This window comes from Lytechinus variegatus, chromosome 17 (genome assembly GCF_018143015.1).
Source record: "Lytechinus variegatus isolate NC3 chromosome 17, Lvar_3.0, whole genome shotgun sequence".
NCBI classification, from domain to species: domain Eukaryota; kingdom Metazoa; phylum Echinodermata; class Echinoidea; order Temnopleuroida; family Toxopneustidae; genus Lytechinus; species Lytechinus variegatus.
Genome location: NC_054756.1, coordinates 13,919,992 through 13,939,507, shown reverse-complemented (window position 1 = coordinate 13,939,507; position 19,516 = coordinate 13,919,992). Strand labels below are relative to the sequence as shown.

General features: G+C 37.4%; 1 protein-coding gene across 2 annotated transcripts; it reads left to right on the top strand.

Moving 5' to 3' along the window:
- The first annotated feature begins 423 nt into the window (after positions 1 to 423).
- LOC121431093 lies at positions 424 to 17,577 on the top strand. 2 transcript variants are annotated; one of them, XM_041628576.1, is made up of 3 exons: positions 424 to 606; positions 1,157 to 1,275; positions 15,655 to 17,577. In XM_041628576.1, exon 3 carries the CDS (start codon positions 15,718 to 15,720, stop codon positions 17,560 to 17,562), a length of 1,845 nt encoding a protein of 614 aa, XP_041484510.1. In that variant the 5' UTR covers positions 424 to 606; positions 1,157 to 1,275; positions 15,655 to 15,717; the 3' UTR covers positions 17,563 to 17,577. The 2 variants fall into 2 exon arrangements, with proteins under 2 accessions (XP_041484510.1, XP_041484511.1); XM_041628577.1 differs by having other exon boundaries at positions 424 to 626.
- Positions 17,578 to 19,516: the final 1,939 nt, after the last annotated feature.

Genomic DNA, 19,516 nt, shown 5'->3' with positions numbered 1-19,516 from the left:
TGTGGTCCTCTATTAACACCAATTGATGTCAGTTTTAACACCGCAGTTTTTACAATGCAGGAACTATACGCTTATTTTCATACCAAAATGATGTAATGTGCATTAATTCTACTTGACTTATGTTGACGACATACATGTATTTATGATAACAAGGTTCTAATGGGTGACGTATTTGATCAGGAGGATTGACGGGTTCGTGTATAAAGGGGTTAAAAGTTAAACAGGAGAAAAGTGTAGAAAGATAATGGGACAAAAAGACTTGCATTCAGTAAATAGATATAGTGCGAAGGAACAACGAAAAGAGGTTTCAACGTTGTCCTTCTTGAAGTTGGAAAGATAAATAATGACGCACTTTGACAAAGGATGACATGTTGATTTTCCTTTTACCTTGTTTTCTTTGCCTCTGGCAACGCAGAAAAAACACTGCCCGGGGACAAGATGTAATGCTATACGAAGGCTGTTTCCGATAGAGTTGGGTGATATCTCACAAAAATTGGCATCATTAGCGCGGTTTGGTTTTGTTTGTGGTGGATGATATTGATGATTATGACAGCCCATATTTAGCGTGAGCTTGGAAAAGCCACTGTGTGGAACTCATTCAAATGTGTGACTGTGCATATATGCAGGTAGGGCGCCGTTTAGGTGTTCATTTTACATGTATGATGTATATGGATTGGTATATGAGGTGATTATAAGTAGTATGTTGATGTATTTCAATCGGTGATGTGTGATTTGGATTGGGGTATGAGATATCAGACATACTACTTTATTTCAATTAATTTCACATATATCATTCATTCGCAACGTATATCTAATGAAAAATGAGAAGATAAAGAAGGAGCAGAAGAGGTTTTTAAAAAAAGAAAAGGAAGAAGAAGAAGGAGGAGGAGAAGGGGGAGGAGGAGAAGAAGAAGAAGAAGGAGGAGGAGGAGAAGGAGGAGGAGGAGGAGAAGAAGAAGAAAATAGAGTGGGAGAGAGTGAGAGAGAAAGAGACAGGGAGAGAGAGAAGATAATCATTGGATTGTAAATTTTAACCACCTTTCTAAAGAAGAATCGGATTCTCTGTAGACATGCATGGTATAAAATGTGTATTCATTGTCTCACATCTCTAATAGCCTTGTAAACGATTTGTTGCCTTGCTTTTATTTTGGACCAGGTCTTCAAGGCGAGCGAGGTGCTTGGGGACGGCCCCAGGTGTAGAGGTGTGAATCTTTAACACACGATGTTCGATGACGTACTCGACTGGGAGATCGTTTTACATATCGCAACTGAAAGGTAGAGATAGATAGAGAGAGAGAGAGGGGGTGGGGGTCGTAGAAGAAAGTACACATTATAAGACCGTCAAATAACCGCCCTTTCACACGGTAGAAAAAAACAATTGTAATGTGAATGATGATTCCTGTGAAAAATAAGGCTAATGACGAATATTTAGCACGTGTGAAACCAAACTAGAACATGATTAGAATCACGAACGCTAACCACAGACACGATTACAATAGCAATCATCTTTCCAATGATTATTCAAGATTCACGTCTCGTTAAAAGGCCCTAAGGGTTAGCGGGGGTTTGTAGTTGATAACATATTTTTGTTTTCTTTCTTTCCTGCATAATCATGCTTGTCATCTGCTCAATGCGGAAATTTCGGTCCATAATATGCATCCACGCTCGACTGGATTTGTCTATTACGCTTTTTACACAGGCTAAAATTTCCTTAACCCCGTACTATAGGTGGGGCTAAATTGCCATTTAGCCCCACCTATAATACGGGGTTAAGCTTAGGGGTTAAGCTTAGCCCACTTTCTTTTTACACAGCATTTTTGCAAAGTGGGCTAACCCCACCTATAGTACGGGATTATTTGGCCCTGCAAAAAAGCAAGGTTAGCCCATCAATTGCGGTGCTAAGAGCAATAGTACGGGGTTAAGATCGCATGTGTAAAACGAAAGTGGGCTAAGCTTAACCCCGTACTATTTGGCCCCACCTATAGTACGGGTTAAGGAAATTTTAGCGTGTGTACGAGTGAAGTACTTGTACTACGAATGATCAACAAAAGCACTAGTCCGGGGTTAGCGAGTTTCGTGTGTGAAAAGCAAGCATTCCTTATCCGGGGTTAGCAATAACATTTGGCATGTGTGAAAAGGAAAAAAAATAGTACGGGGTTAAGGATAGTACGGGGTTAGCGATAGTCCGGGGTTAAGAAAATCCTGTGTAAAAAGGGCATATGAGAAGCACATTTTTGACAATGTGAAGCCACCCCGCCCTCCGTAAATACTTGAACGGGCATCAATACATTATCATACTACCTTTAAGGAGTAATCGCTCTTCAATAATACACTGTTATGGCTTTATTCATGTTAGAGGATTCTGATACACCCTCAATACCATCTCTAACTCTAAAGAAAAAACCCCACTTTACCACAAATGTGAAAGCACCCACAAATGTAATAAACTTTCAATTAATGGAATAATTTTACCCGCAGAATGTAATAACACACTTTACCCACAAATGTAGTCACTTTAAATCGCCCACAAAATATGGTAATGACTTTACCCACAAATGTAATAAAATGTAGTAAATTTTGTTCAAAATCATAGAACCCTGGGCTGGGAGTGGTATCTCCATGTTTTAAACTGTTGACCACTGTATTTTGGAATTCACATAGGTTTTGTACATATAGACCACCAGGTTCCAACAGCAAACGGGTTAAACCATCCAAATAAGAGAAACACTGAGAAACTATCGAAATTTTTTTGTACATGTTTGCCATAGGGTAACAATAATTGTACTCAATTATTGTAAAATATGCTTATATATACGATTGCAATGAATTGTAAAATTGTTTTTTTACATGTCATATGCCTGTGATCAGAGGAAACGATGCTGTGTGTAATAATACGTTGTGAAGATGATTTAATCTCGAAAAACTACTGTTTGGCCTTTCTACAGCGGGGCGCATTGTAACTACTAGCCATTGCAGCTATGCAATTATCTACATGCATGCATGCAGGGAGCCGTTATGCAACAAACTACCCTGGATATCAAACGATCGAGATAACCATTGGCGGTGGAAGCCAAAAATTGTAGGGGAATCACCAATATTTTTTGACAAGCAAACAAAATAAAAAAGGTTATCAACCAAAAATTTAAGGGGACGCAGGAAACAAAATTGACCAGCCACAAAAAAGGTTATTAACAAAAAAATTTAGGGGGGGGGGCGTTCCCCCCACCTCAAATTTAGGGGGGACATTTCCCCCGCTTCCGCCGCCTATGGAGATAACTTACGATTATCACTTACAACTGCACAAAGAGAGCATCATACACAGTCAGAAAGTTGTTTAAGATTTAAACGCTTTTTATACTATATGAACCTTACAGTGGTTGTTTAAAAAAGTTTAAACCACTATGCTTAATTTATTGAGAATATTAAAAATTAAACTTTGTCGTTTAAGATTCAAACACGTCTTTCAGGGGCCGCGGGACAGTTTTCATTTTCAAAGTGGGGGGGGGGGGGGTGACCATGCAAAAAAAATAACAATCATATAATCATTTTTTACATTTTTGTACACGGTTTTGGAATTCCACGGCCCCTGCCGTTTAAACAACTATTGTACGGCTCAGTTGGCTTTTTATGAAAAAAAAATAATAAACGGCGTTTTTACTGTACATGTTATGATATTTCCATGGTAGTGAAGTTTTTATATTCCTATTTTTCTTTTCGTTTAAATAATTTGACAGCGGTGCATTCAGATGGTCATTTTAGACACACATTCTATCTTGCCATCATGGTCACTCGCCATCGAATGAATCTATTCTCTGTTCACGACGTAATCCTGTTCTCAAAAAACCCTCAATCGTACAAGTTATTCATTATAGTATTCATGATTAAAATAGCTAATTCCCATGGCTTGATTTTGATACCCATTCCATCTTTCATACCGCCGCATATATTATTACAGTAGGCCTATAATGCAAGAAGTGCTGTGCGGTTGTACGGTAGAATCGCCCACAATCGCTGAATGCAGGGGGTACACGAACGGTACTTTCATAAGACAGAAGAAACACGAGTCTTGGATGTCGTTGTCATGGTTACCTGTTAATACTGCATTCCTTGTAGTGAAGAGGATAATAGTGGGCGGATGGAATCATAATTATAGTGGATATATCAAGATACGTAATAACGGAGACCAGATACTTCGGTCTGTGTTATATTGGTTGTTTCGCTGAACTCCATTGGCTCCATTCACCATTTACCCCCCCCCAAAAAAAAAAAAAAATTAATCATTGAAATAGATTGCTGCCAGCTGTCTGTATAACGCTGATATAATCGTGACCTGTATCACTGGAGACTGTTACATTAAATTGATCTTAAGGTTATAATTGAGAGTGATTTTTACAAATGGCTTGTTTTTATAGCAAGCCTTGTGATATGAGTTCAGGGGCCCGTTGCAGAAAGAGTTGCAATCAATCGCTACTCTAAAAATCATGTGCAACTTGATTTTCAACCAATCAACAGCTCGCTTTTTAGACTTGCGATTGATTTTTTGGCTTGCGTTTAAACGCAACTCTTTCTGCAACGGGCCCCAGAAGAACTTTAAGTCTAGAGCACGTCCAAATACTGATTAAAATCATATACTTTGTTATATAGGATTTATCTTAAAGGTATTGTTTAACTTTGTGAGCAGCCAATTTAAAAAAATTCTTAAACCAAGATGAAACATGTGTACAAGTGTATGTATTAGAACTAATAAACCCTGAAAACAACCATTATTGAGAATGAAAAGCTAAAACTACAAGGCAAACTCCGATTTTGTAAATAGGCGTCTTATAGACACCTAAATAGTACACATAAGTGTATTGGATGAAATTAAGATGGTGTTTCCGGTCACTTTATATTTCAATTTTTGAAGCACTAAATAATTATTTTCGAATGCAATTTTTTCTGGGCTTCATTTTTGTAACATATCACAGACACAGGTGACAAGTGTGACCTTCCAGCTCATATTTTTTAAAAGTCAAACCAATGTTAACCAATCACTTTAATACAAAGTCTATCATTTTCTAGCACATTAAACTACCATATACTGATGTGGGGCGACGCGTCGTGGTCTGTAGTGGTTACGACTCTCGTCTTTTAATCAGAGGGACGTGGGTTCGAATCTAGGCCATGCATGCATGGTGTGTTTTCCTTCAGCAAGAAATTTTACCCACATTGTGCTGCAATCGACCCAGGTGAGGTGAATGGGTACCCGGTAGGTTTTATTCCTTGACGGTTTAGCGCCAATATGGCGGCTCAGCTATACGGTCGGGGTTATAATACTACACGCATCAAAGCGCAGTAGAGTATGCATACACACTAAGAAATAAAGGTTCAAAATTGAACCCCGAAAGGTTGATGCAAAATCAGCACCCAATGGATTCAAAAATTGAACCCCTGATTTGGGGTTCAAAAATCGAACCCTGCGGTTGGAATTCATTTTTGCACCCTGCGGGTTCAAAACTGCACCCCTAAATTTGAATTGAACCCCTAGGGGTGCAGTTTTGAACCCGCAGGGTGCAAAAATGAACCCCAACCGCAGGGTCCAATTTTTCAATTTTTGAACCCATATAGGGTGCTGATTTTGCATCAACCTTTCGGGATTCAATTTTGAATCCAATTTTTCTTAGTGTGTATAGTCACAGCGCTACAAAAATTGACATATCATTAATATTATTATCATTATAATTATACTTAGGAAAATTAAAATCATAAGGACTCTAGATGGGGAATAGTGGAGAACATAGAAAAATCGTTGCTGACTGAACATTAATCAGGAAATATAGGATCATATTTGGGGTTTTGTTTATTAATTGTGCTTTTACGCAATGTAAACCCCAATCAAGTATTACATAACACTTTCAGAAGATAAAATTGAATCCATCACCTGTGATTTTACATTAATTTTCCAGATATTAGTAATTATTGGAAGCTATTTCTTGCACTGACTCTATAGGGTTTAGTATACCCTACATTCGATGCTTTGAAACATTTTAAAGTTGGGAAACTGCGTTTCCGACAACCTGACATTGCCGACATCCTTATTTTGGCTTGCAACCAAACGTTTTCGTTTAAAAGCAAATCAATTCAAACTTTCTAAAATCACACGCTTCAAATTGAGTTACTTTGATCACATACTCTTTAAAATCGGAATCGACTTCGTTTCACCCGAGTAGGAATGATTAAATTTGCAATTCACAAGCCTCGTTTAATATACTCTGTACGACTTTAGGAGCCAGGGAAGTGGTCGCCATGGATACCGGTAAGGGATTAATGGTAATAGGTCCCGGATTACAGACCTAGTTTACTAGATTAGAAATTTCATATAGAGCAAGATATTGTACGAAGCGTGAGAAAGTGATATACCTATTAAACTTTCCATAATGCGACTCGGTCCTTCTTTAAATTAACAATATTAAAACCAAATATTGTTTAATTTTGGTTAAAAGACTCGAAGCATTTAATCTGTAATAATTTCAACCTATTTCCGACCGTCCCTAATTCACGAATCGAATTATTTCCCTCTGTGGCGCAATGAGCCCCCCCCCAAAAAAAAAAATATAGGTCAGATATGACGTATGCTTTAAAAATTTCTATTTAAAATGCCGCTGGCAAGCGGAGTGAGCGAGCAAAATTTTGGATATTTTTAAAACAAAAATCTAATTCTGTGATAGATTTTTTATACAATATTAGAACAATAGTATATTTTCTTTCCATTGTGTAAATGCATCATGCAATGGCCTACTCTTCACATTATACACTTAATCAATTTGTTTGTAGTTAACTATGCTGTTTCATATAAGTGTATACAGACATGTGAAGCTACGTGTTATGCACTATAAAATAAGTGAATGTCATTATTATTCTTATTCTTCTTATTATTATTATTATCATCATGATTATGATCATTATTACCAGTAGTAGTAGTAGTAGTAGTAGTAGTAGTAGAAGTAGAAGTAGCAGCAGTAGTAGTAGTAGCAGTAGCAGTAGTAGTAGTAGTAGTAGTAGTAATAGTAATAGTAGTAGAAGTAGTAGTAGTAGCAGCAGCAGCAGCAGTAGTAGTAGTAGTAGTAGTAGTAGTAGTAGTTGTAGTAGTAGGAGTAGTAGTAGTAGTAGTAGTAGTAGTAGTAGTAGTAGTAGTAGTAGTAGTAGTAGTAGTAGTAGTAGTAGTAGTAGTAGTAGTAGTATAGTAGTAGTAGTAGTAGTTGTAGTAGTAGTAGTAGTGGTAGTAGTAGTAGTAGTAGTAGTAGTAGTAGTAGTAGTAGTAGTAGTAGTAGTAGTAGTAGTAGTAGTAGTAGTAGTAGTAGTAGTAGTAGTAGTAGTAGTAGTAGTAGTAGTAGTAGTAGTAGTAGTAGTAGTAGTAGTAGTAGTAGTAGTATAGTGGTAGTAGTAGTAGTAGTAGTAGTAGTAGTAGTAGTAGTAGTAGTAGTAGTAGTAGTAGTAGTAGTATAGTAGAAGTAGTAGTAGTAGTAGTAGTGGTAGTAGTAGTAGTGTAGTAGTGCAGTAGTAGTAGTAGTAGTAGTAGTAGTAGTAGTAGTAGTAGTAGTAGTAGTAGTAGTAGTAGTAGTAGTAGTAGTAGTTGTTGTTGTTGTTGTTGTTGTTGTTGTTGTAGTAGTAGTAGTAGTAGTATCAGTAGTAGTATAGTAGTAGTAGGAGTAGTAGAAGTAGTAGTAGTAGAAGTAGTAGTAGTAGTAGTAGTAGTAGTAGTAGTAGTAGTAGTAGTAGTAGTAGTAGTAGTAGTAGTAGTAGTAGTAGTAGTAGTAGTAGTAGTAGTAGTAGTAGTAGTAGTAGTAGTAGTAGTAGTAGTAGTAGTAGTACAAAAGCAATGAAGACAAATTTTCCTTACTTTGTTACCGCGACTCAAAACTAGTATTCAGAATGAATGCCTGATTGAAACTATTTCTCGTTTACGTTATGATGTGATGCCTAGTGAATGTGACATTGATGGAGCCTAAACCAGGGGGCACTCATGTATTATGCACAATCCGATCATCGTGCGAAAAGAACACCATTTATCACCGCTTCCATATTACTAGTAGTGTGTATACGTGCTAGAATCAGTTCCGTGTCCGGGGGTCCGTTGCCCGAAGACTTGAGATCAAACCCAAGTCACAGAAATCGAACCTAACTTCAGTTCCAACCAATGAAACCAGCGTATTTGGGTCGTGCGCTTGATTATTCGAGTTACGTTTGAATTCAACTCATTCTGAAACCAGTCCCTCACTGTGCATGTAAAATACGGTCGTGATATGCTCACATCACCAGGGGTCCCGTTTCATATAGTCTTGTTGTAATATTAAACAAATGCAAGGTTTCTGTAACATGATAACTGCCAATCAGCTAATCAAGTTGAACGATTTCAGTAGCTTTGAACTGTTATTGCAAATTTGTTAATTTAACAAGATTTATGAAACGGCCCCAAGAGGGAAATCATTTTCATGAAAAAATGTTAGTTATTATTTTTTTCATTGACTGATATCCTTGAATCTGTTGGCTCAAAGAACAAATTTGTCAGTGCAAATCCTATAGGCTCCGTCGCACAAAAGTTGGTGTCAAAAATATCGCTAAAAATAACGACGGCCAATCAAAGTCATTGTTACATGCGCATTTTGTCCACAACACGGGCCAGAAACCACTCAGAAACGCTCTTCCATATTTTCTATCAGTCAACATTTCGTGTTACATGTCATCATGATCATACTAGATTTTTGATAGATTAACTCGGAATTTTCTATCGGCGGTCATTAATTTTGACGAGGCCGCCATCATTATCAAGCTTAATTGCGCTCGATCGCGATCTCCTGCATCCTGTTAAAATGAATAATACATTATGTCGACGAAGTTTATTTTCCTTGCTTATATTACAAGTATTGTGTTTTATTGGTTTGTTATGTATCACCTTTGTATATGCTATATTTTATGCTCCTCTATATGATGTGAATGCATAGATAAAACCACCGAATCAATTAATCAATGCGGGCCAGAATTTATGAAATTTGAAAACAATTGATAAACCAGATTATAATCAGCCTCATTGAATGTAGATATTGCTCATCGATCTGTATTCATTAAGCGTTAAGGTCACTGATTAATGTTAGGCTAATAGATTGTTTACAAATTAATTATTCGTGGTCTGTTTTGGTATGCACTGGAGTGTCTCGGAACAAAATATTATCATGCAATTAGGTTTTAAAAATGGCATGAAACATTAGACGGATGTAGTTCTTTTGAATATGATATATTAAAGTATTTTATGTTGCTTGCATGGGCTCTATATAGATTTTATTTCATTTATTTATTTCATCACGGTTAAAAGCCCATTCAGCATAGCTGTTTTTCAAAGGGGCCGTGATACAATATACAATATTCAATGCACAAAAATGATCATAGTTTTTTTTAAACAAACAAAGTAATTCATTAAAAAATAACAATATTACACGGATACAAACAACTAAAGTGGATAAATTAACATTACAAGGTGCAAGTTGGATATAAATTATCAAAATTCAGTTATCTTGCACTTAGCCGGTATACAACTCAAGATATACAAATCGTTTATACGAAACGGTTGTTGCAATTTTGTTTTAATTGACTGTATCAATAAGCTCCCTTTCCCTTCTCCATACATCTCAATTAGGTTTATTGGCAATCTTAACATGGTCATGTCGGACAGGAGTGAAACAATAGGCCAGGAGGGGGAGGGGCGGGGGTTGAGGAAGTCAAGATCAAAATGCCACTGCGTGCACAGTAAAAACGCTGTTTAAGATTTTGTACAACACTGTTTACTATAATATTTGTTTAACCGTTTAAACAATTATGTTTGATTTATTGAAGATTAGATATTGAAATTTAAACTTTGTTGCTTAAGATTAAACACTTTTTAAACTGTTTAAACAATTACTGTAAGGTTCATATAGTAAACAGCGTTGATTTTGTTTACTGTGTATGTTGAAATACTGCTCTCACATTCATCTGCAGGCCTTGCTTTAATTGGCAATATTGATTAGCTCCCTTATCCTTTTTCATATTTTTCAAGGCTTATTGGCAATCCTAACATTGTCATGTCGGGCCGGAGTGATAAAGAAGGGGCGGGGAGGGGGGTTAAGAAGTAAAGATCAAAATGCCACTGCGTGTGTTAAAATACTGCCCTCACATTTATATTTTGGCCTTGTTGTAACCTTCATACTGTTCAGTGTTGTGTGGAGGCTGTTTAGAAAAGCAAACGGAACACACGAATAATTCAAGGACGTGAACATGACCATCATGATAGAAGAAGGATCTTTAATTTATTCAGTGAAGCTTCGGGTTACAATTGATCATGTGGCTCCAGAATTTTAACAAGTTTTTTTATCGGTTTTGACGCGACATAATGGAGTGACGAGAAGAAATGACCCATAAAAGTTTAAAGTTGACGATTTTGGTTGAAATAAAAAAGTTTAAAGGCACTATTTCAAGCTAAAAAGTAATGTTTTGATATATAAGCATCGACGAACGGCATGTGTAAGGGTAAAATAGTTTAAATGTATAACGTTTTGAGTTAAAATGAAGCGTAATAGTTTAATTTAAATGTAATGTTCTGAGTTGAAAACCTTGGTAGTTTTAATAAAAGTGTTTTGTGTCATAATGGAACATAATAGCTTAAAGGTGATTTTTTTATGTGAAATATCTAGCTTGAAGGCAAATTTTCAAGTTATAATGAATCCTCGTAGTTTAAAGGCAGTGTTTTGAGCTTGAAACGTCGAGAAACGAAATGGATTGGCAAAACAATTTGTTCGTGTTCGTTTTCATAACACAAATTATGACTGCTTTGTCGATTGGCATACTTAGCAGTCCGATGACTCGATATTTTGTTTGCAATAGGGTTTTATGTTAGGTTTACACTGTAAAAAAACGGTGATGTTAATTCAACACCAGCCCGGGTTCTGTATCGGTCCACACCAGAGAGGTGTAGAAACAACACCGGTTTTGCATAGGCTAACACCAACTTGGCATTTAAGCAACACTGATTAGTTAAACCAATATTGGTTTCATTCTTGACCGGTGTTGTTTTTACACCTCTCTTGTGTGGACTGATGTAGATACTAGGCTGGTGTTAAATTTACACCGGCGTTTTTGCAGTGTAGGGGTAGGTTTGGGATAGGTTTTAGTGTTAAATCCAGGGTTGAAGTTGGCAATTCTATTAGTGTGTGTAATTCACAGCGGAGCATTGTCGCCGGAGCAAAATAATGTCAAGGAACTCCAGGGGGGCGTTTCATCAATATTTTCGTCCGACAAGTTGTCAGATCTGACAACTTTTCTGGATTCTGATTGGTTAAGAAGCACTGTTACTATAGTAACTGTCGGATAAAACAGGACTTGTCGGATAAAACGTCCGACAAGTCCTTTCATGAAACGCTCCCCCAGGTCCACATCACTCCGGTGCTAATTGTGGGTGTTGGTCCAACACATAAATGGATATTATATTACAACACCTTCGATTTGGTTGTTACTTTCACAATCTTCGGTGTTATGTTCAATCTCGTGGGTGTTAACACATAAAGGTGTGGTCCCCTAAAGACATCACCTGGGGAGCGTTTCATCAATATTTTCATCCAACAAGCTGTCAGATCTGACATCTTTGCTTTATTCTGATTGGCCGAGAGGCACTGTTCCTATGGTAACTGTCTGATAAACTATTACTTGTCGGATAAAATGTCTGACAAGTCCTTTCATGAAACGCCCCCCTGGCGTCAGTTTTGGCTTCATGACATTTGCTCCGGCGACAATTACTCCGATGGAAAATATGCACGTTAAGCTAAACATAAAACATCATAACCTCCAAAACTAAATAAACCCTAATCCTCATATTTACATTTTGACCAAAAACTCTATTACAATCCTAAACCTAACCCTTAGCATTCCGAGATATTAAGATCGGAGCAAATGTCGCAGGAGCAAATGTCGTGTCACCTCAGATTTAAATATATGACCCCAATATTTACAGTGAAGAGGTACGAATCGCGGTCAGTTCCTACGAGGGATCCCTCAATAAAGTATAATACAAAATAGAAATATCATAAGGAGTTCATGTCAACTTGCAGCGGTAAACCTCGCACTCCAACACCGTCTATTGGCAAATTAATGCTGAGGAAAAATCTTTCGAAGACTGAAGCCAACGGAATCCCTGAAAACCCTCTTTAAATCTATCAATGAAATCAAGTGGATAAAGCCATGTAAACAATCAGTCTATATATATCCACTTGCATCCTATTTTTCTTTAATAAGAATATAATGATTGTTTTATAAAGCTGCTTTTGAATTTGTTTCCGACCTATAAACAACCACTAGCGATGCCCCCGTCCGGACATACGATCGTTGCTATGGCAACAACGAGCCATGCAGACGGTGGCGGTCTCATGTTAATTGGTGTTCGCGCGTATATGACGCACTCTCATGTTGTTATGACGTGATTATTTACGTAGACGAGTAGTACCTGTGTGTTTTTGACGGGCTATTTTCTCTCTTCATATTTTCCAATCAAATCAGAATAAAGCAAGGCCTGCGAGTCATATCCATAAAGCATGAAAGTTCAACCAGCCCTTTTCAGCCTGATATGACATCGCCACCCATGATGCAGGCATATCCTCTCGGATGTATTGTAAAAATCAGTGAATAAGCCTGCTTTACGGGCAAGTACATGGCATGTACCTTTCACAAAATAAGAAGTCACCAATATTTTGCATGGCAATCCTCTTTTTCCATTTTTTGAACATAATTATGAATTCTTGAAAATTGTCAATATGCCAAGACATTAGAGTACAATTCCAGTCTCAACATTTTCGCTTCATGCCCAACGTCATGCAAGGTTCATCTAAGTAGCACCCCGTAACTACACACCCGTTTTGCAAACCATGCTCTTGTTTATTCAATTCCGTCCTGTATCTACCAGTTAATGTAAGTAACTATGTACTGCAGTTTTAACCAATCATTTGCCTGGATTTATCAGCCGTGGTCAATAGAAGGAATTATAACATTGCAGTTGAGATCTAATGAAGATATGAACTCACTGCTGCTAAATTGTATTAAAACACCGCACCGTGTTGGTGTTGTTGTAACACCTTTCTTCGGATTTAGCTTTGAAATAAATGACTACATAGTATAAACAGTCATGAACAAAAATTATTCATTCATTTCCAATGGGAGCGCTTTGATAAAGACGATGAAACAGCACAGATGTAACGAAACATATAATTGTAGCAAAAACTGATTTCATGGGAAAATAATCAAAGTGTGTACTATAATCAAAGGTCAATTTTCATCACCTATCATGGTAGATAAACATGGTTTATAGGCATTCAAACCTCTGTGTAATCATGAAATCTAAAGTCACCAACCTGGAGATCACCAACACAGATAGGCACACGCGGGGCAGTGTATTACGAATGTTTGGAAAAAGACTCGAGTCACTCGACATAATTATGGGTGGAAGACCATGCTTGCTTTGTTCAGTTTCGTAGCATTGACGCAATTTTCTATCAGAATAATTTGGAATAAATTTGTAGCCTTACACAATAATGTACCATAAAGTCACTTTATTTGAATCTGTTCGAACTAATTGTAGATTGTTCCCACTACTGGCCTATATTTAAGCTTACGATTTGTACTGTAATTTTCAATTACATAGGCTAATATATATCAAAGACATTTCATTAATCTTGATACTCCCATGAATTGCTCTTAATTGTAAGATTACTGGCGCACTAATCAAAAGTTTGAGAGCTGCCGCCTTCCTTTCATCCAAAACAAGAATTGTATTTGGTTTTAATCATTATTTATTGTCATTTCATACATTTATTTTGACTACCTAAATTACTTTTCATCGCCAAATTTACTCTCGAAATAACAATTAAGTTATAGAGCATGCAATCTTTCCAATTAATGCATAATGTTTCATAAATTCAGCCCATAAAATATCTTTGCATGATTTCGCCACTGAAAGTGATAGATAATATAGGGTTAGTAACATAACAGAATACTTCTATAAAAAAACACTCAAATCATTAGGATTATTATATTTGTTATACTATTCAATCTTTGGAATAACAACACTTAACCTACTCCAGATAATAGACAATAAGACTTATTGCCCTGCTTTTATCACAGCTTTCTGATATGACGAGCAAATCTGGGGAGTTTGAAGGGCAATGTATACATTTTTATTTTTAATCTGGTGAGTTTTTAGTTGCACATTGACACGACTCGTCGACATACCATTAAATGTTTTGTGATAATAGGGATTCTCGCCGCACGACGGATGCAAGAACGTCGAAAATATATTTTCAAGTACCCTTTACAAGTCTTTGTCGAAAATTGGTGGTGAAGCAAAACAGCAATATCGTCATGGACTCTGGATATAAGACAATCCTTTCTTTTTCTCCCGTCTGCTCTTAGATACAACGACTGCGAAGCAACTTGTCCATGCGCTTGAAATATTTCATTTAGATTACTGCAATAGTTTAGTCTATAGGATGCCCGATTCCCAAATTAACAAATTACAACTAATCAAAAACTCTGCAGCACGACTAGTTACCCGTATACTTAAAAACATTCCCACATCACACCTGTCTTAAAATTACTTCAGCCGCGAGTAATGTTTAAAGTACTGCTTTCAAATATCAGTGTCTCCGCAATGGCTCCAATTATCTGATTGATTGCTTAGTTAAGTATGTACCATTTTTGTAATCGTAGATTAGCTCAGAACGATCTTTTAATTTGTCCACGAGTTTTATGGAGAACGATCCTTTGCCCATGCTGCATGTCCCCTTCATTTTGGAATGCCACCCATCAAAGAACTCTTATTCTACACCCAAGTTTAAATCTAATTTGAAAACATATTTAAAAACTTTTCAAATGAGGAACTGCCAAGATTGACAGCAAATTTCTCATTTTTTCTTGCCTTTTCTGTCTTCTTCAAAAGCGCATATGGACTCACTTGGCAGTGATATGCGCTATAAGAAACATGTTGGTATAATTATTATTATTATTATTATAAAGACCTCTAATCCGTTTTTGTCATTTGACGGGCATTTTTAATACTGAGTTCTTGAACCCGTCCCCATTGCGAAACCTCCATATTATGCATAATTTAAGTGGAGCATATCAGAGTATTCACCGCCATGGCTTACTGGTCTATTGCCCTTGAAGGTGACAATATTGAGAGAGCTTTTTATGGAGTCTTCGCTTATCAATGTAAGGAGGAATCAACAACAGAATAATGTATCGTCAAATGACAAATAACATCAAAAAATATTAAGAACCAAAACATCGTAAATTCAGGGCGAACGGTACATTTGTATTTTTCCTAATTATGGGGTTAAATAGAAAATAACAGAACTTGCTGGTTCTTTTAACTAAGGTTTGATAGCAACCCTCTGTCGCGTGATTCTACGATACTCTCTTACAGAAATTCCATTTTGTCTAAATGGGTGGCGAACATGTATTCTCTGTTCTTGTTACCGTTAACCGAGTGAATGGATAATGGGATCGGCGACACAACCAAATAATAATATTAATTGTTGCTTCTTTATGTGAAATTACTATCATCCAACTAAATGAAATGCTTTCCTTATTTATATCTTTCAGGTAACGACACTGTGTATTTATGTCCTGCAATCACAATCGACTTCAACAGCGCCCTCCACGGCGATGGAGCGTCCATCTATGGATGAAATGCAACCTTTACCAGCAAATGTCAAGGACGATGGACCTGATGAGCCAAGTCCATCTTCTGAAAATCGACCGTCGAGACCCTGTGATTTATCTAATACATCCCTACATAGCAGCAATAAGTCCTCACCAACAAATGAAAGCAAACCACAAGACAGTAGTCCGACGCACTCTTCACCCTATGGGAACGTGTCTCTTGAGGCATATGCCAAATCGCAGAAAGGTCAAGGAAGTCCGCAGTCCCAGAAGACAGGACCGGATAAAGATGAGTCTAAACCTCGACGGTGGAGATGGTGTAATCCAGTCCATATCTGCCTAGTTCTGGGAATGGCAGTAGCGACCGGAAGTGTAGCCATGACTGTGTGCGGATACATGTCCTATCAAATTGCCTTACGAACAGTCATCGTAGGAAACGAGACAATAACAACGATTGATAACGAATTACAGAAAGACATCGATAAATTCAGAACGTTTGGGCCCGTCCTTATAGGTCTCGGGTCATTTATATCAATGTGTGCATGTGTTTTAATGTGCGAAGCACGGGACGATAAGAAAAGAGAAGCACTGAAACAACTTGCAGAAGATGAAGAGGACGAAGATTACATGACCAGACAAGAACACATGTATGCCTTGCAGCGCGAGGTCATGGAATGTGAAGCCAGACATAAGAGTTGTCCTCTGTATCGTGAGGCGCTGGTTAGTCAACACGCAAGACATCTTGAAGAAGTAGCTTACGCGGATGAATCATCACACAGTTCACCCGTGGTTCTGGTGCATGGACCAAGTTTAGCAGAAGAGAAACGACGAAATGATTCACAGGAGTCTAATGAGAGCGAAGCAGCTAAAGTAACTTTACTACGCGAACCTCCGAAAATAGAGACGACGGACGTTACTAGTATACCGACATGTTCAAACTATCTAGGACCAGAGACTGAGGTAGAAACGTCCTTCACTGCAAGCCCGCGGACAACCCGAAAGGGCATTATTTCGGCTTCGCCTCCAATTCACCCGAAACACGCCAGACCCGAAAGACCGTCCAATCTTCCACCAATCAAGTCAAGAAGTGTCAATGGTCCTATTTCATTTCACGGTGTTCCACCTGCACCAGGTGTGTGTCTTTGTGGTGAAGAGCCCACTAGGACGCCTTCTAAGGGTGGAAAGACAAAACGAGCTAAACGAGGCACCGAACGAAAGAAAGACAAAACTATTGAGAACAAGACTACAGGGTCGGACTCGGGGTCAACAAAAAGTGTGCCGAAATCTAGTAAAAGCGTAGCTTCACAGAATACAGATCTAGTAACACACGTTAATCCTTTGCATGATATTCCACTTGACAGTTTTCCTAGTAGCCAGAAGTCGCCTCACCGGACACAGACAATGGACAAGCATAGACCAAAATCTACTGGTATCGTTTCGTCAAGTAATCGATCAGGTGCTACTGCTTCGTTAGTACCCGTAGAAACACCACTAGAGAATCGTTTGACTAGCTCGAAAGCAAGTAAGACTCAAGGTCATAAAAACCCAGGGAGTGATCCGGAAGACGTCTGGGTCAAGCAACAGACACATGACCTGCCAAATAATAATAATGACACGAGTGGCAGTGACAAAATTATTTCTCAAACAGACGTAGGTGGCGCTATTGGCAATCCCGTTCCGGACACAATGATTAATATCAACGACAGAGCGTGTGATAGCAACTCAAATGTACCTTCTATGTCTTCCATCCAGCTCTCACCTAAAGCCACTCCCTCCAATGCCGTGTATGACGTCATACATGCAAAATCGCCACATGCGCATTCGTCAAAAAGTGAAGTTGTTTTATGAGAGCAAAGCTATATAAATAGGTAGTAATAATGTGAATTTTCTTCAATTTTACACAACACTATGAGAAAAACAAAATGATCATCCATTTTACTATTTTACATTCCGTTATTTTGATCATGACAGTGTTTTTGATGTTAGTAAGATACGGACATCAAACATAGCTATTATCACGCTCATTGCAAATGCCATTTTCATTTTAGGTGGATAAGTATGTTAACTTAAAAGAAGCATGTACCTTCCATACATCAGTCCATGTAGACTTCGATTCGTATTCTGAAACCCATTCATTCTAGTGTAAGCTATGATATAAATAATGTGGTTTATCTTTATGGGTAATGGATATCACAGAGCATGAATCCATCATCGATTCCATCACACTCAAAATATTAATTTATAAATGCAATAAATTTCTTCAGTATGACAATGGAGTTAAATTTTTTTAATGTAAAAAAATAAACGAAATTCGGTGAAAGAAAATGTAACAATTTTGGACTTCCATTATTGTTTGTGTTTAGCATAGACTTTGGCTATGGCTCAAGATTAACCAGAGTTAAGCGAATAGTCTTATATAGACTTCCTGTATTCCAGCGTTTGTAACATTCATTTTTCATGGCTAATCACCGTTAACCTTTCCCTATTCTAACTGTAATTCTTTTCACATTATTAAAGATATTTTTGGTGGGGGCGGGGGGTCAGTCATCTACTAATCTGTTTTTGACAACATATACTTTGAATCAAGATCAAGTGCACTGTCTGGTCTAACCACTTTTCATATTGGCTTCTCATTCTTTGCATCGTATTATAATCATGTTAGCAAACAGTTCGATTTTTTTTTTAAATACTGTTTCGGATTCATCCAAGATTTCGATTTTCTTATCCCAGAAATTTCAAGCACTTTTGAATCTAATAAAAATTACATGTGCAACGACAACTGCTGTCATTCATTATTTACTTGAATTTATTACAAATCTTTATCCAGAATATAATGTTCAGTTCGATACCGTACATTAAATGCCGAGTCCATAGAGCTGACATTCTTTAATTTTATTTTCGTTCGAACCCTTGCTGTGATACCAAAACCTGAGAAGCGTTTCATGAAAGGACTTGACGGACGTTTTATTCGACAGTTACCATAGTAACAATGCTTCTCTGCCAATCAGAATCAAGGAAAGTTGTCAGTTGTGACCATAGGCGGAAGCGGGGGGGACGTGCCCCCCCCCCTAAATTTTAGGTGGGGGGGACGGTCCCCCCCTAAATTTTATTTTGATAACCTTTTTTTTTTTTTTTTTTTTTTTGCTTGTCAATTTTTTTTCCTGCGTCCCCCCCTAAATTCACGTGGCCCCCCCTCAAACGTGTGTTGTCCCCCCCTAAAATTTAGGTTGATGACCTTTTTTTTTTTTTTTTTTTTTGCTTGTCAAAAAAATTTGGGGCGCTTGTCCTATTTTTTACATGTGTCCATCCCAAAATTTCAGGTGGACACCCCCTAAATTTATTGGCTTCCGCCGCCAGTGGTTGTGACAACTTGTCAGATGAAAATATTGATGAAATGCTCCCCAGGTAGTAACACAAGGTTAGCGATTGATCGCACACTATTGTCTTGTTTATCAGGGTTAATTGTACATTGTAGTTAATGCAATCAATCATAAAAAAATGTACGGTGATTGCTAAACTACACGGCCCCTGATAGAGTCGTTCTTTTATTATCGAATACACTGTTAAAAAAACACACAAATATATATATATATATATATATATATATATATATATATATATATATATATATATATATATATATATATATATATATATATATCGGGTAAAATTATTACCAGCACGAGGGGAATTGTGTCTAACAAATTTTGGGTAGTATAGTATCTTACCCAATTCGGGAGGCATATTGTCCTCCAGTAAGGTTAAAATAAGCAGCAATTACTTTAGGATGGGCAAAATTGTC